Below are 26444 nucleotides of genomic sequence, written 5' to 3'. Positions count from 1 at the left end.
GGCAAAGTAGAGACACGAACAGGAGGCGGCAGGCGGCTTTCCATTTTCGAGGCAGACAGTCAAATGACAACCGGAAGTGGGGTTTCCTTTCTCTCCTCCCCTCTCTTCAAGACTAAACTATGGGTAGCCGGGTTGGTCCGTTTTCTAAAGTGTCCTACTACCACGTGACAGGAATCGGCTGCTATCCCGCAGAAGGCCGCGATTGTTTGAGGCATGTGGCGTTGCCTGGTGCGGAATCTGCAGCGGCGGCTCAGCTGCCCTTCGTGGTTTTCCATTGTTCTCGTGCGAAGGCCGAGAAGGCAGAAGCCGACGCAGCGCTCGCTCAGTAGTCTGCCTGATGTGCACGAGCTGTTCGCCATGCCGGTGCTGCAGCGCTTTCTGGAGCGGCAGCAGCAACCAGAGCATAATAGCAGGCCCCGGCCGCAGTTAACGGCGCTGATTCGCCTCCTGAGGGCCAAAGAGCAAGAATTGCGCGACACGGAACACCTGGCGCGGGAAGGTGAGCCCTCGACAGTGCTTTTTCGCGTTCAGGGACACTGCCTGCTTCTTGAACTTGATACCAGTGTCATCCGTGTTCTGTAACGGTTCTTTTGACAGGCAGGAATTCAGCAGGTGACGCATCTAGTTCCCTCCCAGCCATAATTCTAACCATAGTGCCTGGATCCATTTCTGCTTCCCATCGATCTCTCTCCTGCTTTCAGCTGCCATCTATGATGGTCGGCAGGTAGTGTGCTAGGTACTCCCGTATCTCGGCCGGATCTGCCTCAGCTAAGAATGTTTTCCCCATGAAGTTGTATTATGCCGACAAGGTTAAAGTATGAATCAATCATTATAAATATATTTAATTTGTGACACGGCCAAATTGTGAAAGGCTTGGACCTATGAATGAACAAGGCAGTTGTTTCTGCAGCCATAAGAACATAACAGAAGCCATGTTGGATCAGGCCAATGTCCCATACAGTCTAACACTCTGTGTCACACAGTGGCCAATATGTGTGTGTGTATATGTGTATATATTTATATTTATATATATATATATATACACACACACACACACATACTGTGGCTAATACCCACTGGTGGACCTCTGCTCCAAATTTTTATCCAATCCCCTCTTAAAGCTGGCTATGCTTGTAGCTGCCACCACCTCCTGTGGCTGTGAATTCCACATGTTAATCACCCTTTGGGTGTAGAAGTACTTCCTTTTATCCATTTTAACCTGACTGCTCAGCAATTTCATTGAATGCCCACGAGTTCTTGTATTGTGAGAAAGGGAGAAAAGTACTTCTTTCTCTACTGTCTCCATCCCATGCATAATCTTGTAAACATCTATCATGTCACCCTGCAATCAATGTTTCTCCATGCTAAAGAGCCCCAAGCGTTTTAACCTTTCTTAATAGGGAAAGTGTTCCAAACCTTTAATCGTTCTAGTTGCTCTTTTCTGCACTTTTTCCAATGCTATAATATCCTTTTTGAGGTGCAGTGACCAGAATTGTACACAGTATTCCAAATGAGACAGCACCATCGATTTATACAGGGGCATCATGATACTGGCTGATTTGTTTTCAGTTCCCTTCCTAATAATTCCCAGCATGGCGTTGGCCTTTTTTATTGCGATCGCACACTGTCTTGACATTTTCAGTGAGTTATCTACCACGACCCCAAGATCTCTCTCTTGGTCAGTCTCTGCCAGGAGCCCCAGTCCAAATCAGTCCAAAATACATCAACTTGTATTTGTAGCTGGGATTCTTGGCCCCAATGTGCATTGCACTTGGCCACATTGAACCTCATCTGCCACGTTGACGCCCACTCACCCAGCCTTAACAGATCCCTTTGGAGTGCCTCACAATCCTCTCTGGTTCTCACCACCCTGAACAATTTAGTGTCATCTGCAAACTTGGCCACTTCACTGCTTACTCCCAACTCCAGATCATTAATGAACAAGTTAAAGAGCATGGAACCCAGTACTGAGCCCTGCGGCACCCCACTGCTTACCGTCCTCCACTGTGAAGACTGCCCATTTATATTCACTCTCTGCTTCCTATTAATTAGCCAGGTTTTGATCCACAAGAGAACCTGTCCTTTTACTCCATGACTCTCGAGCTTACTAAGGAGCCTTTGATGAGGAACTTTATCAAAAGCTTTCTGGAAGTCAAGGTAAACAACATCTATTGGGTCCCCTTTGTCCACATGTTTGTTCACCCGCTGAAAAGAACGTAACAGGTTAGTGAGGCAAGATCTTCCCTTAAAGAACCCATTCTGAGTCTTCCTCAATAACTCGTGTTCATCAATGTACCTACTCATTCTGTCTTTGATAATGCTTTCTACCAACTTTCCCAGTGTTGAAGAAAGACTGACTGGCTTGTAATTTCCCAGATCTTCTCTGGAACCCTTTTTTAAAGATGGGGATGACATTTGCTACCTTCCAGTCCTCAGGAACGGAGGCAGATTTCAATGAAAGATTACATATTTTTGTCAGGAGAGCCACAAGTTCAACTTTTAGTTCTTTCAGAACTCTTGGTTGTATGCCATCCAGACCTGGTGAGTTATTAGTTTTTAATTCGTCAATCAGTTGTAGGACCTCCTCTCTTGTCAACTCGATTTGACTCAGGTCTTTCAACACCCCTTCCAAAATTAGTGGTTCTGAAGTGGGCAAACACTTCTCATCTTCCACAGTGAAGACAGAGGCAAAAAATGCATTCAGCTTCTCAGCCATTTCCCTATCCTCCTTCAGTAATCCTTTTACCCCTTCGTCATCCAAGGGCGCCACTGCCTCCCTGGCTGGTTTCCTGCTTCTAATATATTTGAAGAAATTTTTATTGTTGGTCTTTATGTTTTTTGTAATATGCTCCTTATAGTCCCTTTTTGCCTGCCTGATCACAGTCTTGCATTTGATTTGCCACTGCCTGTGTTCCCTTTTATTAATCTCACTTGGACTAGCTTTCCACCGCTTAAAGGATTCCTTCTTACCTTTTACAGCTTCCATTACTTTGTTTGTTAACCATGCAGGCCTTTTCTTATACCTGTTTGTGCCTTTCCTAACTTGTGGTATATATTTTATTTGAGCTTCTAGGATTGTAGTTTTAAATAGCTTCCAAGCTTCCCCAAGGGTTTTGACTGCATTTACCTTTCCTTTCAGTTTCCTCTTCACATGCCTCTTCATCTCAGAGAATTTACCCCTTTTAAAGTTAAATGTGGTTGTGCTGGTCTTTTAGGGCAACTCCCTATTTATACAAATGGTGAAATCAAGAACGTTATGGTCACTGCTCCCAAGCGGTGCGATTACTTTTACATCTCTCACCAAGTCTTGGGCATTACTTAGGACCAAATCCAGGATATTCCCACCCCTGGTAGGTTCTGTGACCATCTGCTCCATAGCACAGTCATTGAGAGCATCTGGAAACTCAATCTCTTTCTCTTGACCTGAACACATATTGACCCAATCAATCTGCGGTAGTTAAAATCACCTATTATGACACAGTTTTTACGTTTAGCCACTATCTTTAATCCTTCCATCATATTATAATCATCCTCTATCTTTTGATTTGGTGGGCGATAACAAACTTGCATAAGAAATGCTTCAAGTTTGCAGAAAAATCTGAAATAAAAAAATACCAATTATCTCCCCACCCACCCCCCACCCCCGAAGCAGCACCTGTAGCTATATGAAAGGAATTCCCTCAGTGGTCAATGTTTGGCAGTATTTCCAGCCTTCAAGCATTTGTTTCTTTTAGTAAAATGTAGGGGGAGAGAGAGAGCAGATCTGGGCTGACAGCAGGGACTGGGCAGCTTGCATCTTGCATGACTCATGAAGGCCCTGCTGCTTGCTACTGCTCAACAGAAGCTGCCCCATGAAAGCTACTGTTGTGTAGTGGTTAGTGTTCCAGACAAGGATTTGGGAGACAGGTTTGAATCACCACTCTGCCATGAAAGCTCATTGGTGACCTGCCAATCCCCCTCAGCACTTCTCTAATTTCTTTAGATATTTATATTTTGATTCTCTCCCCAGTGGTGACCCAAATAGTGTTACAACATCATTTTCCATTCCTCCATTTTATCCTCACAACAGCCCTGTGGGGTAGATTATGCTCAGAGTGAGTGGCTGGCTCAGGGTCAGTGTGAGCTATGTAGATTTAAGTGAGTTCCAGGCAGTGAGACTGGTGTACAGGTGTCTGCAGCAGTCACATCAGATGACTTAGTCAAGTAAAGCAGACTGAATTATTGAAGGAAGATATTAGACATTTATCTTGGCTCAGTGTGACAGACATGCCCTCTTGACAAAGGTTTATAAAAGGGTTGTTAAAACACATTCTAAAGATTGCAGGCAGAAATATTTCTGTTGGTCCTTAAAATGAAAACTTACCTTTGTTTATCTGTGTAAGAGAGAATTAGAAAACATCTTATATCCTAAATCAGGGGTGTCAAACTCATTTGTTATTAGGGTCGGATCTGACATAAATGAGACCATGTTGGGCCAGGCCATGTGTGTCATAAAATGTAATGCCATGTAGTAGAGATATAAGCTTTATAAAGGACACAGAAAAACACCATTGCATTTTTTTAAAAAAAACTTTAAAACATGCTTAAAACATTAGCACTTGTTGGTCTTAATGGTGCTTTCTTTGTATCTCTCCTGTGCAATCCAGGGAACTGGGCAAAGGAAGCTCTGGCTCTTTTCTTCCTTCCCCAGGAGACAAGGAGGGGGAGGAGCCTCAGCCAATAGAAGGAAGAGAGGCTTGACTCAATAGTGCTGCTGTGTGATTGAGAAAGCCTGGCAAAGCAAACTAACTGTCCCTCCTTCCTCCCCAAGGGAGGAGCCTCAGCCAGTTGAGAAAAATAGAGGCTTTGCTCTGTAGGTCCCGTGCAATTGAGCAAGCCTGGCAAAGCAAGCTGTGATGCAGAAGGGAAGCAAGAGAGAGAGAGAAGGAAGCAGACAACAGCCATTTGCTCGAGGGCCTGATAAAAGCCCTCCAGGCCTAATTTGGCCTGCATGTTTGACACCCATGTCCTAAATATTCATAGTTGAAAATCAGGTTTATTTCATAGCAATTATTTTCATCTCTTAAAGAATATAATATAGAGTTTAAAGGTGCAATCCTAAATGTGTTTAGAATCTAGCTGCTAGTTTGGATACTATTCATTCTTTTTCTGAATGGAAAGTAACTGTTCATACAAATGCAGAAACAAGAAAATGAAGAATATTTTCATAAATAGATATGGTTATGAAACTTGACACAATATCTGTAGTAGTGATATTAATGAAAAATATATAAACACTGGTGACTATAAAATAGTATGCTGTATTGTTCTAGATGAAAATGAAGATTTGCGGAAGCTTGCAGAGAAGGAAGTTGTTTCCTGTTATAAAGAGATAGTAGAACTAAAACGACAGGTATTTAATTTTCAATGCTATGATTGTTCATTTGTCATTGCAGAAGGGGGGCAAGGATTAAATTGAAACTTTACAGGTTTTAATGAAAGTGTGTTCTCAATCTGAAGGAATATGAATTTTTTTTCAATGTAGCATAGTAGCTAGAGTGTCAGACTGGGTTCAAGGATGCCTAGGTTCAAATCCCTACTCTTTGGAATGGCTGCTTATCTGTCATAATTAACTTGGAAAGGAAAGGAAAGGTCCCCTGTGCAAGCACCAGTCATTTTTGACTCTGGGGTGATGTCGCATCACGACGTTTTCACAGCAGACTTTTTTACAGGGTGGTTTGCCATTGCCTTCCCCAGTCATCTTCATTAACTTGGAGAGCACATGTAAATGCTGGATACTTGTATAGGTGTTGCTCATTGAGAAGTATTCTTGGACTAGAATGACATGTTGGAGATAATGTATGTCTGCTGCTTTATATTATTATTTATTTGATCTTCATTTATACCCTGTTTTTCTCCCAGTGGGATCCCAGAGTGATGAACATTGTTCTCCCCTCCTCCATTTTAGCCCCACAACAACCCTGCTTCCTTCTTAGTATATGACACTATCTCATCATGCTTGTCAAGTGCTAACTGGTGGGTTGGAGGAAAATATACCTGCCACACAATCAATGGTACAGTGTTTTCTAATATTAAAGATCAGAAGTCAGGAATGAAGTACTGTAAATAAATGTTTCCTAGAAAGAATGTGATCATCTAGTGGACAAAGGCATCCTGAGAAGGCATAGAGTCTTTTTGGTAGTCCATTTTCTTTAGTAAATAATATTTTGCAAAGGAGTTTATCTCTCATATTTCCCAAACACGGCGTGTCTACCTCTTGGAGGCTCATTTTATGCCACCTTTTGTAGTGTGATTATTATTGCGAAGATAGACTCCTCCCCCTTTCACTCAGCAATATATGGGTATTTGAGTTGCATGGGTAATTAGCCAATTAGCATCAGCAGCTGCAAGGTGGGGGAAGGAGAAAGTGAATGTGGCTAATGCCTATAGGACCAAAACTTGTCATGGGATCCAACTGAAGGATTAATTTTGCTGTGGTGGCCATGCTGCAGAAGTCACATTTCAAATGATTCTTAAGATATAAAAGATAGGCTAAGGGCTGTAGAGAGAAATTAAGCACAGCAGATAACAAGTGGAATGTACTATAGGAAAGTTATTGTTCAAAGAAGAAAAGCTGCATTGTGGGAAAATTGAGGGGGACATGGGAGTAATTCAGTAAAGTCTGACTGTGGGTATTACAGAAATAGAGTAAATTATTTATTCACTTATATTCTGCCTTCCTACACATTGGAGACTCCAACAGACTTACAATGTTGTCACTTCCTCCATTGTATAAACATCCCAGTGAGGTCAGTTATCCCGGGAGTATGTGACTCATCCAAAATCATACAGCAGACTTCCATGGGGAGTGGGGATTTGAGCCCGACACTCTAACCCCAGAAGTTTATAGAAATGCAGTTACAGTGTTTAATTCTGTCTAATGATTTCTAGGAACATAAGAAATGCACTAGATCAAATATTCTGGTCTATTTATACTAGTATTCTGTTTCCATCAGTGGCCAGCTGGATCCTTCTGGATATTCACAAACGGGGGTGAAGCTTTTGAATGTTTGTCTCCAGCAATTTAGCATATATATTCATTCAGCTATATTTCTTGAGTTTGACTTCGCCATTAAGGAAATGATTGTCCTCACATATTCTCGTAATGAATTCAACAAGTTAATTGCGCATTGTGTATTTTAAATACTTCCTGTCCATCCTGAGCCTACTGCCAATGGGCTCCGATATCTAGTACTATAATGGAGAAAAACTCTGTTTCTTGTATGGATAATGGAGGTTTAATAGATCTTCCAGAGAGTGTTGCACCATCAGTTAAAGGATGTGGGATAGTGTTCTGTGAAAATGTTTAAGGGTAGCAGGTGCTAAACTAGTAGCCATGAAGCTTTAAGTCTTCCACTTGTTGCTGAAGCAGACCAACTACTTTGCTACAGTCTGTCTTACCCCCACCCATAAAGGACTAACAGCACTTATTGTAAAATGTCGAGCTGTAAATACTAGAAGTGGTATGGAGCAGAAAGAGACTAATATGATGAATTAGAGCAGAGGCACTAACTAAGGGAGTGTGCTTGGTATATACTGAGTTGAATTAGATCTTCTAATCTGATTTGGCTACTGATGTAGCTGAGCCTGATTAAAAGCCAATATTATTTGGCTTTTATTCAGGCTCAGCTTCACTTGCTGAAGCAGTGTGAGTTAATTCTCTTCGAAGTAAACTTGCTCTGCTTCTGGATTCCTCGAGCTCGGCTTTGCAAAAACTATTTAAGGGGAAAGTTCCCTTTAAATGGCTTTTCCAAATTTGAACTGTATGCACGTGTGCCTTCCCTTCCTTTCCTGAGTCAGGCTGCCGCTGCAGTGTAACTCCATGAGGGAATGGAAGGCATTTAAAGTTTAAATACCTTCCCTACCTCCTTGGAGTTGTGCTGCAGAAGCAGCCCAACTCAGGGATGGAGGGGCCCCACCACAGCAGTGGCCTGACTCAGTATGGAAAGGGAAGGTATTTAAAAAGACAATGGTAGAGGTGGCCAAACTGTGGCTTGGGAGCCACATGAAGCTTTTTTTTTTTTCAGTGAGGGAAGGGAAGGTATTTAAAAAGACTACAGCAGAGGTGGCCAAACTGTGACTTGGGTTCCACGTGAAGCTTTTTCACGCCTATCATGCAGCTCCTGGAGGTTGAGGAGGCACTTAATGCAGGCTTACTCTCAAGTAGGTGTACTTAGCATAAGGTATTAGGACTTCAGTTAGCCTCTGAAGCGCTGAGCCATAGATAGGCAACTATTTCTGCTGTGTGTGAAGTGGGGAAGGAGATGGAAATAGGCAGGCTTGCAAGCTTTTCTCCACCATAGAGGTTGCCCGGAGACCCAGAGCAGGGAAAGAGAGTGCAAGTGCTGAGTAAACCACTGGAAGGAGGGACAGAATTAGAGGGCAGTGCAGGGTCCCCCATTAGTTTTATAGCTCTTGTAGGAGCTGCATTTACTAACCTTGGTGTCAAGGCAAAGAGAGATGCATAATGATGCAAATAGTGGTCAGTGATTTATATGGTATGTGTGTTTCCTTCTCCTACTGGTGCCAAAAAGTAATTTCCTGATTTTTCCCTATGCTGGTCTTATGGGGACTGTTATCTATTCCCAGCTTTTTTTAAAAAAGAAGTCTCCTTCTAGCATGGTTGTGTTATAAAGTGCATACATACGTATTTTAACTTTCTGTACAAAGTATTAAGAGTTTTAATAAAAATGTGTTTGTAATATTTGTTCATGTGGAGCAAGTTTGGCCATTCCTGGACTATGGTCTCTTTAAATACCTTCCCTTCCATCGCTGAGGCATGCTGTGTTTGCAGCATAACTTGGGGAGGGAAGGTATGAAGCCAAATAAATTTGGCAATACCAGTTATTACCTGAATCCCAATATCATATTGATATTGGGATTCAGGAATATCAGTATATACCAATATTTTTTGGATTTTATATACCTGATCCTGAAGAAATACCATTTTTTTGTGTGTGCACACTGCTAGTACTAACTTTAACTATTTGACAAACAAATACCAGACACATATTGAAAACTGCAATACTAAACAAAATTAAATGCATACATGTGTTGGTGGTTTTACTTTGTGCTGTTCCAACAAGATGAAGTGTGATTTGGGTTAGATGAAAAAAATATGTTGTTAGTAAAAAAATTTTGAAGGCCATGCTGTTGTGTGTTGCAGATAGTGTTGCTTTTGATTCCTTCAGAAGAAACAGATGAAAGTGATCTCATCCTAGAAGTGACTGCTGGAGTTGGAGGGCAGGAAGCAATGCTGTTCACAGCAGAGATGTTTGACATGTATCAACACTACGCTACATATAAAAATTGGAGTTTTGAAATTCTAGAATATATGTCCAGTGATATAGGTAAGTAGCCCAATCTCCTCTTTGGCCTGGATTAAAAAAATCCCAGTTAAGATAGTTCCACATAAATGTCTTCTTCTTTCATATAGATAGGCTTGAATTTGACAGAATCTAGTTTCTTGGTCTAGAAACAAGTATTTCATACTGTTGTTTTTTATCAGATGAAAAGAGCATTTAATGTTGGGATTTTCATCAGGCAGATGAATCAGAGGTTAGCCATCATGTGTCTGATCATGTTGAAGGATGGAACATAGGTAGGTGCAGAGAGGAAAATGCATAAATGAGAAGTATAAAGAAATACAGAAAGTAGTTGCAGTTGTGAAGACGGGTGCTCCTTGGAAGAAGGATGGGATAAAATCAATAAATAGAAGATGCATCTAGGTGGCTCTGATACTCCTATTGTGAACTAGTTTTCAATGCTGAGCACATTCTGTTATATTTTGTCATCAGCTTATTCATTGACTGAATAGGTCTGTTTTACTTGTAATGAATGCTGAGTCCTAGTGAGAAAGGAGGACTGTAAATGAAAATAAATAAATAAAATTACTAAATTAAAGTAACATTTTATCTGACATTATTTTTGTATACATTTACTGTATATATGTATCAGTGGACATTATTGGGCACAGAGGATAATAATATAGTTCCAACATTTTACATTGAAGCTAAGGCTAGGATATACACCTAGTCATCTTTAAAAATGAGTTTGAACCTTTTAAAAAGGTGTAGCCAAGGATATGGAGAAGGTAAGATGTTTCAGACACAGAGAAGTTTGCCCGCTCTAGAACCACTAATTTTGGAAGGGGTGTTGAAAGACCTGAGTCAGATTGAGGTGACAAGAGAGGAGGTCCTACAACTGATAGATGAATTAAAAACTAATAAGTCACCAGGTCCAGATGGCATACATCCAAGAGTTCTGAAAGAACTCAAAGTTGAACTTGTGGATCTTCTGACAAAAATATGTAATCTTTCATTGAAATCTGCCTCCGTTCCTGAGGACTGGAAGGTAGCAAATGTCACCTCCATCTTTAAAAAGGGTTCCAGAGGAGATCTGGGAAATTACAGGCCAGTCAGTCTGACTTCAATACCGGGAAAGTTGGTAGAAACCATTATCAAGGACAGAATGAGTAGGCACATTGATGAACACGAGTTTTTGAGGAAGACTCAGTATGGGTTCTGTAAGGGAAGGTCTTGCCTCACTAACCTGTTACATTTCTTTGAGGGGGTAAACAAACATGTGGACAAAGGAGACCCAATAGATGTTGTTTACCTTGACCTCCAGAAAGCTTTTGATAAAGTTCCTCATCAAAGGCTCCTTAGAAAGCTCGAGAGTCATGGAGTAAAAGGACAGATCCTCTTGTGGATCAAAAACTGGCTAATTAATAGGAAGCAGAGAGTGAGTATAAATGGGCAGTCTTCGCAGTGGAGGACGGTAAGCAGTGGGGTGCCGCAGGGCTCAGTACTGGGGCCAATGCTCTTTAACTTGTTCATAAATGATTTGGAGTTGGGAGTGAGCAGTGAAGTGGCCAGGTTTGCAGATGACACAAAATTGTTCAGGGTGGTGAGAACCAGAGAGGGTTGTGAAGCACTCCAAAGGGATCTGTTGAGGCTGGGTGAGTGGGCGTCAACATGGCAGATGCGGTTCAATGTGGCCAAGTGCAAAGTAATGCACATTGGGGCCAAGAATCCCAGCTACAAATACAAGTTGATGGGGTGTGAACTGGCAGAGACTGACCAAGAGAGAGATCTTGGGGTCGTGGTAGATAACTAACTGAAAATGTCAAGACAGTGTGCGAATGCAATAAAAAAGGCCAATGCCATGCTGGGAATTATTAGGAAGGGAATTGAAAACAAATCAGCCAGTATCATGATGCCCCTGTATAAAACGATGGTGCGGTCTCATTTGGAATACTGTGTGCAATTCTGGTCATCGCACCTCAAAAAGGATATTATAGCATTGGCAAAAAGTGCAGAAAAGGGCAACTAGGATGATTAAAGGTTTGGAACACTTTCCCTATGAAGAAAGGTTAAAACGCTTGGGGCTCTTTAGCCTGGAGAAACATTGACTGCGGGGTGACATGATAGAGGTTTACAAGATTATGCATGGGAGGGAGAAAGTAGAGAAAGAAGTACTTTTCTCCCTTCTTACAATACAAGAACTCGTGGGCATTCAATGAAATTGCTGAGCAGTCAGGTTAAAATGGGTAAAAGGAAGTACTTCTACACCCAAAGGATGATTAACATGTGGAATTCACTGCCACAGGAGGTGGTGGCGGCTACAAGCATAGACAGCTTCAAGAGGGGGTTAGATAAAAATCTGGAGCAGAGGTCCATCAGTGGCTTTTAACCACAGTATGTATATGTGTGTGTGTATATATAGAATATATATATATATATATATATATATATATATAAATTTTTTTGGCCACTGTGTGACACAGAATGTTGGACTGGATGGGCCATTGGCCTGATCCAACATGGCTTCTCTTATGTTCTTAGAAGAGTTGCTAATGTTTAGAGCAGGGGGGAACCAAACTGTGGCTCAGGAGCCACACATGGCTTTTTCACACATATTGTGTGGCTCTTGAAGCCCCCACTGCCCTGTTGGCTGACTTGGAAAAGGCATTTAAAGTTAAAGTTGCTTTCTTTCCACCTCCTTCCCCCATCTATTTGCCTGTCTCCCTTCCTCTCTTCCCTTCTCCAAGCCAAGCCAGTAGCAGCATGGAGAATGTATTTAAAATTATAATTGCTTTCTTTCCACCTCTTCCTCCCCCATCTTCCTTCCTTCCTGTCTTGCGGCTCTCAAACATCTGATGTTTATTCTATGTGGCTCTTATGTTAAGCAAGTTTGGCTACCCCCGGTTTAGAGGAAGCCTGATCTTTGAAAGTTTTCTCGTGTTATAGTGAGGATTGTTGGGAGAAATACTAAATTATAAGCAATAAATGTTAAATGTTTCAAAAGTAGATACTGAAAAAAAAAGACATATTCTACTCCTATGCTAAAAATCTATTGCATCACTATATCAATCCTTTAATAAGTTCTCAAAGTTGCATTACAGTGTTTTCTTACATTCAGGTTTTTATATTTTAATTTAAGGTGGTTTGAGATATGCATCTGCCTGTATAGGTGGTCTTGAAGCTTATAGACATATGAAGTTTGAAGGAGGAGTACATCGTGTACAACGAGTGCCTAAGACAGAGAAGCAAGGACGCATTCATACTAGCACAATGACAGTAGCAGTGTTACCACAGCCCACTGAGGTATGAAGTTTTGCTCTTGTTATCATTCTGCTTTCATAGAACCCCACCTGAATTCAGTACTTCTGTTTGTCTTCTCCTTTATTCAGAAAAGGAATACCTATTGTTGTAAAAGGTGTCAGATCTCCCAATGAAAACATTATATTTCTTGTTGGGATAAAAACAATTTATTCATTAGATTAATGGTCAATACCTTGTAGAGGATAAGCAAAATGTCTTTTCTTGCTGCAGATAAATTTGACAATCAATCCCAAGGATTTACGTATTGAAACAAAACGAGCCACTGGGGCTGGTGGTCAGCATGTGAATACGACAGACAGTGCTGTTCGAATAGTCCACATTCCCACAGGTGAGTTAAAATATCTTTTTCTTCTGTGGCAAAATCTCCTGTCATGCTCAGACAATTATCAGACTAATCTCATGAGTTATCCCTAAATGCTGAGGTGGTGGTGATATAATTCAGTGGCAAAACTCATATTCAGCACACAGAAAGTACCAGTTCAGTGCCTGGCCCTTCAAGTTAGGAAGGATCTCAAATAGTAGGGCTTGGAACATTCAAACTGGAGTAGGGCATGGAAAATCCAAAGCAGAATAGAGGGACTGGAGCCAGGCAGAATAGAAGGACTGGAGGTATGGCTTGATATAAGAAGAGGAGATTGGATTTCTGTCCCACCCTTCACTCAGTGTCTCAGACTTCCTTTCCTTACAACAGACATCTTGTAAGGTAGGTGGGGCTGAGAGAGCTCTTTAAGAACTGCTCTTGAGAGAGCAACTCTGCAAGAATTGTGACTGATCCAAGGTCACCCAGCAGCTGCATGTGGAGAGTGGGTAATCAAACCTGATTCTCCAAATTAGAGTCCATTGCTCTTAACCACTGCACCAAACTGGCTCTCAAGTGATCATATGTTCAGTTATACATGGTAGCAAAACTATGGTAGAAAAAGTGCATATAAAGTGCCATAAAATTGCAGCTGACTTATGGCAACCTCATAGAATTTTCAAGGCAAGAGACTAACAGAGGTGATTTGCCATTGCCTGCCTCTCCATAGAGATCCTGGAGTTCCTTGGTGACCTCCCATCCAAATGCTAACCAGGGCTGACCCTGCTTAGATTCTGAAATTAAATAAATTGGCCAGGCACTGTTAAGGTTTCAGAAGTATAACTTGAATAACACTGGAAAAGCGCCCTCTATCTACAAATTCGGCTTCTTCAGGTGCTTGTTTTCCTCCTGAATAATCCTCCAGTAGTTAAGTATGCCCAGCTGTAAGATTCTCACTTTGGTTTACATATGTAGCTTTTGCTTTGCTTTTCTTTTTTAGTGATTCTTTCCCCTGTAATTTTAACAGACCAGAATTATTGTTGCAGTTCCATTGTCTGTCTGAACCGTAGTAGTTTATAAGATTCTTTGGGCATTTCCAAGACTGTTTTTAAAAGCCTTGGGAAGGATGTTCTGTGGAACAGAATTTTGCTTCACTTGTCTGACAAATGCGCACCAGATTCAGCATGGCTGCCACTTCAGTAACATATACTCTAAGGACATTTTACTCTTAGCAGATTTAAAAAAAACCCTACTGAATAACTTTTAAGTTGAATTGCATGTCTTTCTCTTTTCCATTCCATTTTTTTTCATTGTTCCAGAGAGTAGCTATGTGGATATGCAGCAGAACAGCTAGATTTGAGTCCAGTAACACTTTAGAGACCAACAAGACTTTTGGAGGTATGAACTTTTGAGTCAAAGATTTTTGGAAGTATGAATTTTCAAGAGGGAAAGAAAGTATCTGACAAAGGGAGCTCTGATTCTCAAAAGCTCATACTCCTAAAAATGGTTTTGGTCTCGAAGGTAAATAGTTTGCATTTTATTCTCTGTATTTTATACTGTTTTAACTATATTTATTACCTCTGTTTTTATACTGCAGTAATCTGCTCTGAATCCCACATTTTGTGGGGGATGAGCAGTATATAAATTTAATAATAATAATAATAAGTTTTTATTTATACCCCGCCCTCCCCGCCGAAGCAGGCTCAGGGCGGCTTACTAGGCATGATATAAATATCATGGTATAACAATAAAACAAAATAATACTGTCAAGAAACAGAGCAATATAAATTATACAATATATAAGTTAACATTAAAATCATTAATCTAAAAGCAGTATAAAGGTGCTACAGTCACAGTATATACAAGATGGCTTGATGATAATTCCAGGTTTATCTTAAAAGGCTAGTTGGAAGAGGGCGGTTTTGCAAGCTCTACGGAACTGATTAAGATCCCGTAGGGCCCGCACCTCTTCTGGTAGCTGATTCCACCATTTGGGTGCCTTTATAGAGAAGGCCTGCTCCCTGGTTGTTTTTAATTTGCTCTGCTTGGGCCCAGGGATTTCCAAGAGATTTTGTGAGCTGGAATGCAGTGCTCTCTGGGGAACATATGGAGAGAGGCGGTCCCTAAGGTAGGCAGGTCCTCGGCCATATAGGACTTTAAAGGTGATAACCAGCACCTTGTAACAAACTCGGTAGACAATTGGCAGCCAGTGCAGTTCCCGCAGCCTAGGCCGCACATGTTCCCACTGAGGTAGTCCCACTAGCAGTCTGGCCGCTGCATTCTGCACTAGCTGCAGTTTCCGAGTTCGGAATGGGGCAGCCCCATGTAGAGGGCATTACAGTAGTCTAGCCTTGAGGTGACCGTCACATGGATCACTGTTCCCAGATTGCGGTGTTCCAGGAAGGGGGCCAACTGCCTCGCCCGCCTAAGATGGAAGAAGGCGGATTTGGAAGTGGCTGCTATCTGGGTCTCCATTGTCAAGGAAGACTCCAGCAGCACTCCCAAGCTCCTGACCTCGCGCAGTGGTGCCAGTGGCGCCCCGTCAAAAGCTGGAAGGGAGATCCCTCCTTACGGACCGCCACAACCTAGACAAAGGACCTCTGTCTTCGCTGGATTCAATTTCAGCCCGCTCAGCTTAATCCAATCAGCCACGGCTTGCAACGCCTGGTCCAGATTTACAGGGACGTCACCAGTTCGGCCGCCCATCAAAAGATAGAGCTGGGTGTCATCAGCATACTGCTGACAACCCAGCCCATACCTCCAAGCAATCTGGGCAAGGGGGCACATATAGATGTTAAATAACATCGGGGAGAGAACTGCCCCCTGGGGCACCCCACAATTAAGTAGGTGCCTCTGGGACAGCTCACCCCCAATTTCCACCCTTTGTCCCCGACCTTCAAGGAAAGAGGAAAGCCACTGTAAGGCTAACCCCTGAATCCCTGCATCGGCGAGGCGGTGGGTCAGCAGCTGGTGATCAACCATATTGAACGCTGCCGATAGATCTAACAGCAGCAATACCGCCACACTGCCTCGATCCAGATGTCGCCGGAGATCATCCATGAGGGCGACCAACACTGTCTCTGTCCTGTGGCCCGGGCGGAAGCCGGACTGAATAGGATCTAAGGTGGAAGCATCATCCAGAAAACTCTGCAACTGCAACGCCACAGCCCTCTCAATAACTTTGCCCAAATGCGCCAATTCGGCCAGATCAGATGTAGCCTTTTTCAGGAGGGGGCAGACCACTGCCTCTTTCAGAGGGGTTTGAAAAAGACCCTCCGAAAGAGATCTATTTATGATGTCCCGTATAGGACATCTTAGCTCCTCCTGGCAAGCTTTAATTAGCCAGGAGGGGCATGGGTCCAGATCACAAGTTGTTGGGCGTGCAGCAGAGAGGATTCTGTCAACTTCCTCCCTCTAAATTTAAAAAGGTACTACTGGACTCAAAACTACCTGTTGTTTTGTTTTGGAATCTGTAAATAATAGTTAATATTTCTTTTTCTGTTCAAAAGTGTCTAACAACAACTCCCGAAGTGTCCTGTTTGTAGCCTTAGACTGTGACAACCAAAATTTACCCACAGCAGTTTTCATTAGCATTTCTTGTCACTGTAGGTATGGTATCTGAATGTCAACAAGAAAGGTCTCAAATCAGAAACAGAGAAAAGGCTATGCAGGTGCTTCGTGCCAGATTATACAGTATCAAACTTGAAGAAGAGTCAAGAAAGAGAGAGGCTGCCAGAAAGGTTCAGGTAATTTTCACTTCGACAAGGAATAATATATCTGGCAGCTGATAAAGTATGGTGAGGGGAGACATGATAAGATGATATAATTTGGTTGTGGAAGAATGGCTGAGATGCAAGGCAGAGGTACAGAGTGAAAACTCAGGATGTTAATAGGGCACAGTGAATGATGTAGAAAAGGATGGAGATTCTTGAAAGGACAGGCAATGATGTAAAATTAGTTAAATGCAAAATGATGGAGCAAAAGCACCACATAATTTGTCTGTTGCTGAACTGTTCTATTTCAAACTGCCATAAGAACAGGTTCCTTTAACTTGACAAAACTAGTTTTTAGTGTGCAGGTAGCTGACCCTCTCAAAAGTCTAGAGAGGCCCAGATGACTTTTGTCTTTTGAAGCCCCCAGCTTCTTTACTATGACAAAATCTTTATCAGTTAACAAAATTGCATATCTTAACAAATCACATCTTGTCTTTGCTTAAATTTCAACTGTAAGCTGAGCGTGCTTGTCACATTTTTGGTCTTCTTGTGAAATAGTGAAATTTACCAGGTCCCAACAAATTAACAAGCATTGAGACCCCATCTTAACTTGAGGTTCTGACCAAATTGGACTTGGTAGGGAGTAGTTTATGTGGGGGAGCCTTGATCATTCAACAACCAGTGTTTGGGGGGGAGGGGGGTGCAGAAATGTCTGCTCATTCCCTAGTTCAGCGATTTCTCCATACAATGACAGGATGTGAAGTTTCAGTTGTGTTTATTGGCTCTCCCCATTTCCTCCATATCTGAAAGGGGATATATAGAGACCACTCCCCCCCCCCTCCCCATACACCGTACGTGTGGTAGGGTGCAGGTTGTTTGGGTTCACTGAGTTAATACTTGTTACTTGGCAAACTTTTACATTGCGTTTTTTTCCCAGCCTTTTAAAATTATGTAATAATTATTTGCTTTCTGTAACTATGTAACCTAGTGTGGTGTTATGCTCCTTCTTTAACAAGAAAAACTATTTATTTAAATTATTTTACCACAGAACAAAATTAATAATTCTTTTACAAAATTTGATAACTCTTTTACCAAAGAGCAAAATAATTGCTTGAAATGTATTGGTATTTTAAATGAAAGTTGAGATTCTCTGTATTTTTAACAAAGTCTTACTGAACTCTCAGGAAGGAGTTTCTTTGTTGTTACTTATGAATTTATATAACATTACTTCTTCTCTCCCCTAAGGAGCTATAACTACTTCCATGAAAAATACGGTTGCCTAAATATTCAGCAAATACTGTGATGTGTAACACTATGTGATGTTTGTTTGTTGTCTTCTGAATAGACTGGGACCAAAGGAAGATCAGAGAAGATCAGAACCTACAACTTTCCCCAGGATCGAGTTACTGACCACAGAATAACCAGATCAGTGTATCACATTGAAAAGTTCCTGTTGGGAGAAGAACTGCTAGATGAAATTATACAATCCCTAAGAGAATATGCTAACTTTGAGACTCTAATGGAAGTAATTTCAGAAAGTGACCCAACCAGACCGAACTGATCTTCATCACATTCTATCTCTACAGGTATGGAAAAGCAACTAAACTAGGTGCACAGCTGCTTGCTTAGTTCTAGTTAATTTAGGGGTTCCCCTCTGTCAGAGAAAAAGTGCTCAGATGGTAGACCTAATAGCTTTCTGAGATAAAGCTATAATGCTTTTTTAAGAGCAACAATTGCTTACAGTAAAAAAAAAAAGTTTGGTACAATGCATTGTCCAGCTTTACAATATTGATAACTTTTTTTTTTTTTTACTGTAACCAATTGTTGCTTAACCAAATAATGTACACTGTAATCTCACTGATTGGATTGGGACTCCCAAATTAAATGTCTCAGAGCAGTTGTAGCAAAAATATTCAGGAATTTAGTGAAGGGCTGCAAGACTCCTGTTCATTTTTGCTTCAAGTGGTGTTTAGGACCGGATTTGCAAATTTAATTTATGTATAATCTCACAGAAGACTAGTACGATTGCAACCTTACAATTGCTATACTGACACAGTTATTCATAAGACTGGGTTATTATTATTTATTAAATGTATGGATCGCCCAATCCCTGCCATAAACAACATATTCTGAACAATTATAGTAAAAACATTAGAACAGTATAAAAGATTAGAACAGTATAAAAACACAGATGGTGAATAATATATTTAAATTGCAGACTGCTGGCTACTCTGCAGGCATGGGGAGGAGTGAACAAGCTGGGCTCCAGTTTGAGATTAAACCATTGCTGTTCTCAATCGAAGACCTGGAGGAACATCTCTGCTTTACAGCCCCTGTGGAATTGCATAAGATCCCACAGGGCCCTGATGGAGTTTGGCAGAGAGTTCCACCAGGTTGTTACATATTGTGTCTCTCTGCTCTCTTTAAACTGGTTTTGACATCTGAGCTTGATTGCTTAGCTGATACTCATTTGAAGAATTTCTCTGGTCTAACCTATTGTGTCCATCTCCCCACCAATGCACCAGCCCACTCTGTTTGATGATTAAGCATGGGCATTGCAGCTTCAGAGCCTGCTTCATAGCACTGTGTTTAGAAACTGAAAGCAGGACTTTGTCATCTTATCAGCTTCATCATGGACTTGTCAATGTGGAAGACAGCCCTTGTGTAGCCCTTGTGGTAAATATTTTACCTACATGCTGCTTTCTCCATCTTCGTCTATCTTGAAAATGAGAAAGGAAAGATGGTTCATAGGCAAGTGGCTAGATTAGGTCCAAGAGAAAATAAAAACTCCTACAAGTAATGAACATGTCACTGTATACAAATTGGCCTAGTTTGCATCACAACTGTGTTTTTATATATATCTTGTTTCAGTGGGTTACCCACCACCTTCCTGCTCTAAGGCAATATCAGATCAAATTATCTAGGTGGGGAGTTCCCACTTTTCTTCACAAGCTGTTAATTATCTAGTAAAAAGAATCCCAGTAACAGCTGTTTTTCTGCACTTTAAAAATTTTATCTGAACTTGGTGGGAATTGAGCTTGCTTAGGACAGTCAGGGTTTGACGTAGGGCCAGAAAACCTCCTTTTACATTTTGTATGCAGGGTATATAATTATGCAGTAGGTGCACAACAATACTCAATCCCAGGGATAAATTCAGCTAAAAGGATCCAATAAGATCTTTAGCAGCATATTTTAGTTTGGGAATTATCTTAGAATGTCTGCTAGAGAATATTTGTAAAGATTAACTCAATTTTTTTTTAATTTGGAAACTCTGAAATGTTGAACCAGTGACTAAGCTAAACAGATCTTCACGTGTATTCAGTAGACTTTGAGAAATTTCTTAGTCGTTCCATGACATTTCATTCTTTTAATTGTGCAAGTATAGACTGAAGAGTGAACCTCTAGCATACGGCTGTCAATCTTATTTGTTATGAGGGCCAGACCATGTGTGTCGTAAAACATAATGCAAGGTAGCAGAGACATAAACTTTATAAAGGACACAGACAAACACAAAGATTTTTTTTTAAATACTTAAATCATACTTAAAACATTAGCACTCATTGGTCTTAAAGGTGCTTTCTTTATATCTCTCCCATGGGATCCAGGAAACTGGGCAAAGGAAACTCTGGTTTTTTCCTTCCTTCCCCAGGGGTCCAGGAGGGGGGAGGAGCCTCAGCCAATAGAAGAAAGAGAGGCTTGGCTCAGTAGCTCTGCTGTTTGGTTGCAAGACCCTGGCAAAGCAAGCTCTACCTCCCCTCCTTCCTCAGCCAATAGAGAAAATAGAGGTTTTGTGTGATTGAGGAAGCCTGGCAAAGCAAGCTGTGATGCAGAAGGAAGCAAGAGAGAGGGAGAAGGAAGCAGATGACAGCCAGTTGCTTGATGGCCTGATAAGAGCCTTCTGGGGGCCTGATTTGGCCCCTTGGCTGCATGTTTGACACCTCTGCTCTAGCAGGTTGAGTACTGTATGTATCTTATGTAGCCTTCAACCTGCTTTGTGTTTGGAAGTTTTCAAGCTACAACAAATTAAGACATACAACTATTTAGCCCCTTTGTTAAACAGCAAACTAATGGGTAGTGCAAGAAGCAGCATGAAAATTTTTTAAGGATATTATAGAGGTTTGAAAACGACATAGATGAGTATTAGGGAGAAAGTGGAATTCCTCAGATCAGTGAAGTTGGACTTGGTGATATCAAAGGATTCTCTACTATGTATGTTCATATGAGGGAAACAATGCTCAATATGGCAAAAACAACATATAAGGAGGGTATGAAGTTCCAACCTAGGATCAGCATAGGGGTAGTACATAAACACCTAGTTTCTTTAAATGAAACTAAGTCCTCAGGGCCAGATGAATTGCATCCAAGGGTTCTAAAAGATCTTGCGGATGTAATTTCTGAGCCTCTGGCTATTATTTTTGAGAGTTCTTGGAGAACAGGCGACGTGCCAGAAGATTGGAGGCGGGCAAATGTTGTCCCCATCTTCAAGAAGGGGAAAAAAGACGATCCGGGTAACTACCGACCCATCAGCTTTATGTCTATACCTGGAAAAGTTTTAGAACAAATCATCAAACAGTCGGTCCTGGAACATTTAGAAAGAATGGATGTGATTACTAAGAGCCGGCATGGTTTTCTCAAGAACAAGTCATGTCAGACTAACCTGATCTCTTTTTTCTTGAGAAAGTGACTACCTTGTTGGATCAGGGGATTGCTGAAGACATTGTTTATTTTGATTTCAGTAAGGCTTTTGATAAAGTTTCACATACTATCCTTGTTGACATGTTGGTAAAATGTGGTTTGGATCCTGTTACCGTTAGGTGGATCTGTAAGTGGTTGACAGATCACACCCAAAGAGTGCTTGTGAACGGTTCTTCATCCTCTTGGAGAGGAATGACAAGTGGAGTACCTCAAGGATCTGTCTTGGGACCTGCTTTGTTCAACATCTTTATTAATGATTTGGATGAAGGAATAGAGGAAATGCTTATTAAATTTGCAGATGATACTAAATTGGGAGGGGTTGCAAACACAGAAGAAGACAGAAACAGGATAACCTTGACAGGCTGTAAAACTGGGTTAAAACTAATAAAATGAATTTTAATAGGGATAAATGTAAAGTTCTGCATTTAGGTAGGAAAAATACAATGCATGGTTATAGGATGGGGGAGACTTGTCTTAGCAGTAGTATGTACGAAAAGGATCTAGGGGTCTTAGTGGATCATACACTGAACATGAGTCTACAGTGTGATGCGGTGGCTAAAAAGGCAAATGCAATTTTGGGCTGTATCAACAAGTATAGTGTCCAGATCACGTGATGTGATGGTATCGCTTTACTCTGCTCTGGTAAGACCTCACCTGGAGTATTGTTCAGTTTTGGGCACCACATTTTAAGAAGAATATAGACAAGCTGAAACGGGTCCACAGGAGGGTGACGAAGATGGTTAGGGGTCTGGAGACCAAGGCCTATGAAGGTTGAAGGAGCTGGGAATGTTTAGCCTGGAGAGGAGGCAGCTGAGAGGTGCTATGATCACCATCAAGTACTTGAAGGGCTGTCATCTAGAGGATGGTGTGGAATTGTTTTCTGGGACCCCGGAAGGTAGGACCAGAACCAGTGGGTTGAAGTTAAATCAAAAGAGTTTCCAGCTCAACATTAGGAAGAACTTCCTGACTGTTAAAGCGATTCCTCAGTGAAACAGGCTTCCTCAGGAGGTGGTGGGCTCTCCTTCCTTGGAGGTTTTTAAACAGAGGCTAGATGGCCATCTGACAGCAATGAAGATCCTGTGAATTTAGGGGGAAGTGTTTGTGAGTTTCCTGCATTGTGCAGGGGGTTGGACTAGATGACCCTGGAGGTACCTTCCAACTCTATGATTTTATATGAGAATCAGTTCGTTATCATGAAATACAGAAATACTGTATCTGTTTTTTTGGAAAATGTATAAGCAATCTCTGCAGAGATCTGCTGTTTCTCAAAATGCTAGTGTGGTATAGTGTTAAAATGTTGAACTATATCTGGAGAGAGAACAGTTCAAAACTCTACTCATCATGAAACTTACTGGTGAACCTTGGACCAGTCATTCTCTGTAAGTTTTGATAAAACAGCACCTAAGATTATGAAGTACCAGCTGCAGTGTTTACCCTTTTCATGTTTTTTTCATTACTACGCAATACAAGTTGCTTGGCAAGAAATGGTCAGAGAATCTCTTTATAAGCTATACTATCTGTTCATATGTTTAAGTTCCACTCAAGTGACCTTGCTTGGAACCTTTTTTAAGTTCAGGGATCTTTCTCTCCAAAGTAATTTCTGTAGATTTGTTTTAATTCATAATATTTGGGAATCATGGCTTGCAACACAAATATAGAATATTGGAAAGTATCTGCTCTTCTTTTGGTTGTCTTCCTTATAGTACTATCCTGAATGTTGTAGAAAATCTAATTCAAGGACAGGTAGTTACTTTCAGTAGAGCCTTCTATTTCCAGTCTTGAAGAACTAAATCTGTGATTTGACATAAATCACATGAAAGATAAAAGTGGAAGATATTGTTTTCCAAGCCCAGGTCTTTTTTGTTATACCAGCATGCTTTCTTTCCTTTAACATGGGCAGCACTGAGGGATGATTGTCTATCACTTAAACCCTTCAGAAAACCTGCCTTGAAAACAACCCAAGTTTCTTTACATCTGCCTGCTGTATCTCCAGAACCAAATAACCAGAGATTAAGTGTATGGGAGGGAAGACAATAGCAGTTTCAAATAAAAGTCTGGCAGTTTCCATGAAAAATTATTGCAACAGGATTTGTGTCTTTCAGAAAGACATAAATATGCAATATCTACTTAAAATAAACCGTTGGACTAGAAAGATATGTACCAATTACTTCTAAAAATACTGGTGTTGAGTATTGGGCTATGTCTGAAGGGATTTAGGTTCAGTTATATATTCACCATTAAATTTGCTGGGTGATGGTGGGCTAGACATTCTGTCACAAGGATGTTGTGAGGTTAAAATGGAGTAGGGGTGAACAATGTATGCTTCCTATGCACTAAATACATAATTTCATTATCACATTTATCTATGGAACTGTCATAAGATAATAGATATAATATTGCATGACTTCTTTTAAAAAAATTATTACTGCATTATCTGAGAAGAATAAACTTGTATGAGTTATAGATCATTTTATTTGAATATTCAAAAAACTACAAGACCTGCTAATGAAACTGCCTTCCTACTCCATTATTGAATGATATTAATTCCATGGAATACAATACGGACATGACAGCATACATTTAATGAAGTTAAATAATGTTTACTAATGGTTTAATGAAATCATAGAATCACAGAGTAGGCCATCTAGTCAACCCCCTGCTTAATGCAGGATTGGCTTAGAGCAGGGATGGCCAAACTTGCTTAATGTAAGAGCCACATCGAATAAATGTCAGATGTTTGAGAGCCACAACACATGAACGTGGTCAGACTTCCTCTGGCCTGCCAGCTCCTAAGATGCCAACCACGCCCCGTTCAATTCAGTGTGCAGTTATCTATTATTACACATACAGAGAGAGAGAGAGAGCATCAGGCACAAATAAAAGCAGCTTTGAGCTGCTGGCACAACATCTTATTTATTTTAATGTTTGATGGTAATAAATTGAACTACTAGATAACTGGAACTATTTGTTTCCTGAATTTTTCTTGAAATTGAAATATTTTGGCAAGCATTCTCTAATTCCCTCAGTTGGAAACCAGTGAGAAAGAGAGATAAGGAAGGAAGGAAAATAGATAAGGAGGAAGGGAGAAAGAAAGAGAGAGCAAATAGATGGGGGAGGGAGGGGAAAAGAAAAAAAGGTGGAAAAGCAAATAAATGAGGGAAGGGAGAGGTGAAAAGAAAGCACCTTTAACTTTAAATATGTTCTCCAAGCCTACCCCCAGGCCAGCCAGATTGGCTTGGAAAAGGGACTTAAAGAGACAGATGCTTTCTCTGAGCCAAGCTAGCCACCCAGTGCAGCAATGGGACAGGACTTGGAGAACACATTGAACTTTAGAGGGGGGGGAGGAAGGAAGGAAGGAAGGAAGGAAGGAATTTTAACTTAAAATGCAATTCTCCAAGCTACCAGCTGGCTTGGCTTGGAGAAGGGATTTAAAGAGAGAAAAGTCTTCTCCAAGCCAGGTGACAGGGTGGTGGGGACTTTGAAAGCCACACAGTATGTGTAAAAGAGCCACATGTGGCTCCCAAACCACAGTTTGGCCACCACTTTCCTAGGTAGCTGATTCCACTGTTGAACAACTCTTACTGTAATTTTTTTTTTCCTAATATCCAGCTGGAACTTTTCCACCCTTAATTTAAATCCATTATTGCAAGTCCTTTTCTCTTTTGCCAACAGGAACAGCTCCCTGCCCTCCTCTAAGTGACAGTCCTTCAGATATTTAAAAAGAGCAATCACGTCTCCCCTCAACCTCGTCTTCTCCAGATTGAATATTTCCAAATCCTTTCCTCGTAGGGCTTGGTCTCCAGTCTCCTGTGCACCCACTCCATTCTGTCCACATTCTTTTTGAAGTGAGGCCTCCAGAACTATACATTATACACCAGGTTTAGTAGTGCCTTAAAGACTAACAAATGTGGCAGGGTATGAGCTTTAGTGAGTCACTTCTCACTTCTCCAGATATGAAAGCTCCTTCTTTGCCACGTATTTTGTCAGCCTTTAAGGCTGGACTTTTGCTCTTTTCTACTGCTGCAGACAGACTAACATGGCTACCCATCTTGATCTATGATAGCAGTAGTTAAGCAAGGTATGACTTCAGGAAAGACTGTTTAAAAGAATACCTTGTATATTTAGTGAAATACTTAACCACTCATGCTAGACATTTTGCTTTATTTTTATGCTCAGAGGTAGTGATGAAAATAAATATGTGCATTTCTGCATCTCTAATCCTAAACACTGTGTCAAGGTGATAAAGGGCAGATAAATGAATATATTTGAGAGTTATCACATTAAGAAGGTTGATTTTAATGGCTGTGTTTCCATACATAAATGGCAGCCCAATGTAAATAGCAAAATTGCTTATCAATAATGTTATGGTCAGTGTGCAAAATTATGACAGTATATTCTAGGCTGAGCTTTGCTATACAGCTGATGAATCCCTTGCCACAAAATATTTTTTCACAACAATTAACGCTAGGTCCAGCAAAGTCATGTGTGTTCTTCGCAATGAAGGTTGTCCACTGTAAACCAAAGCTCGGGAAAGAGCTTGAGCCAAAGAGTACAATTCACTTCCAAGAAACCCAGTGGAAGATGGCCAGTGATACCCAAAAAATTAAACTGAATCTACCGGCATAACTTTTTTTACTAATATAGATGCAGTTTTGAAAGCAGTCCTCCCCCCAGTTAAGAAAACTGGGGCATATTTTAGAAAAGGGCAGTGAGCAGTGATGACAGCAGTATCAAATTCATTATCTCATTTGCTTGAACCCTCCTGAGCTACAAGGGCTAACAAAACACATTGTCATATTAATAGATAGTGATTACAAATATGTATGTTTAGGATTGCAGTTTAAAATAGGTACTCTGTCATTTGTTATTATGTTATATTTGAGAGAGACTGTGAGAGTGAGTTAGGCAGGTTCCCCCCCTCCTTCCATTTTATCTTCACATTTAACCATTAGGGAGGTTGAACTGAAAGTGAGATGCTCAAGGTATCTAGTGAGCTTTGCATTAGAGATTTGAATGTTAGGCTCCTAGTCTGATATTCTAACCACTATACTATAACTGGCCAGTGCTAGGCAA

General features: G+C 41.0%; 1 protein-coding gene across 4 annotated transcripts; it reads left to right on the top strand.

Moving 5' to 3' along the window:
- Nucleotides 1–138: 138 nt before the first annotated feature.
- Nucleotides 139–25596, top strand: MTRF1L (mitochondrial translation release factor 1 like). Of its 4 annotated transcripts, none has more exons than XM_060240972.1 (8): nt 139–499; nt 5313–5392; nt 9206–9389; nt 12484–12647; nt 12876–12993; nt 16573–16709; nt 18022–18262; nt 25044–25596. In XM_060240972.1, the coding sequence occupies exons 1-7, from the start codon at nt 214–216 to the stop codon at nt 18235–18237; spliced, it is 1185 nt and encodes a 394-aa protein (XP_060096955.1). In that variant the 5' UTR covers nt 139–213; the 3' UTR covers nt 18238–18262; nt 25044–25596. The 4 variants fall into 4 exon arrangements, with proteins under 4 accessions (XP_060096955.1, XP_060096949.1, XP_060096942.1 ...); XM_060240959.1 differs by lacking the exon at nt 25044–25596 and adding an exon at nt 18895–19476 and having other exon boundaries at nt 199–499; XM_060240966.1 differs by lacking the exon at nt 25044–25596 and having other exon boundaries at nt 18022–19476.
- The last annotated feature ends 848 nt before the right edge of the window (nt 25597–26444 follow it).

Source organism: Heteronotia binoei, chromosome 1, assembly GCF_032191835.1.
Source record: "Heteronotia binoei isolate CCM8104 ecotype False Entrance Well chromosome 1, APGP_CSIRO_Hbin_v1, whole genome shotgun sequence".
NCBI lineage: Eukaryota > Metazoa > Chordata > Lepidosauria > Squamata > Gekkonidae > Heteronotia > Heteronotia binoei.
The sequence above is the reverse complement of the archived record's forward strand: the minus strand, read 5'-3'. Positions and strand labels throughout refer to the sequence as shown.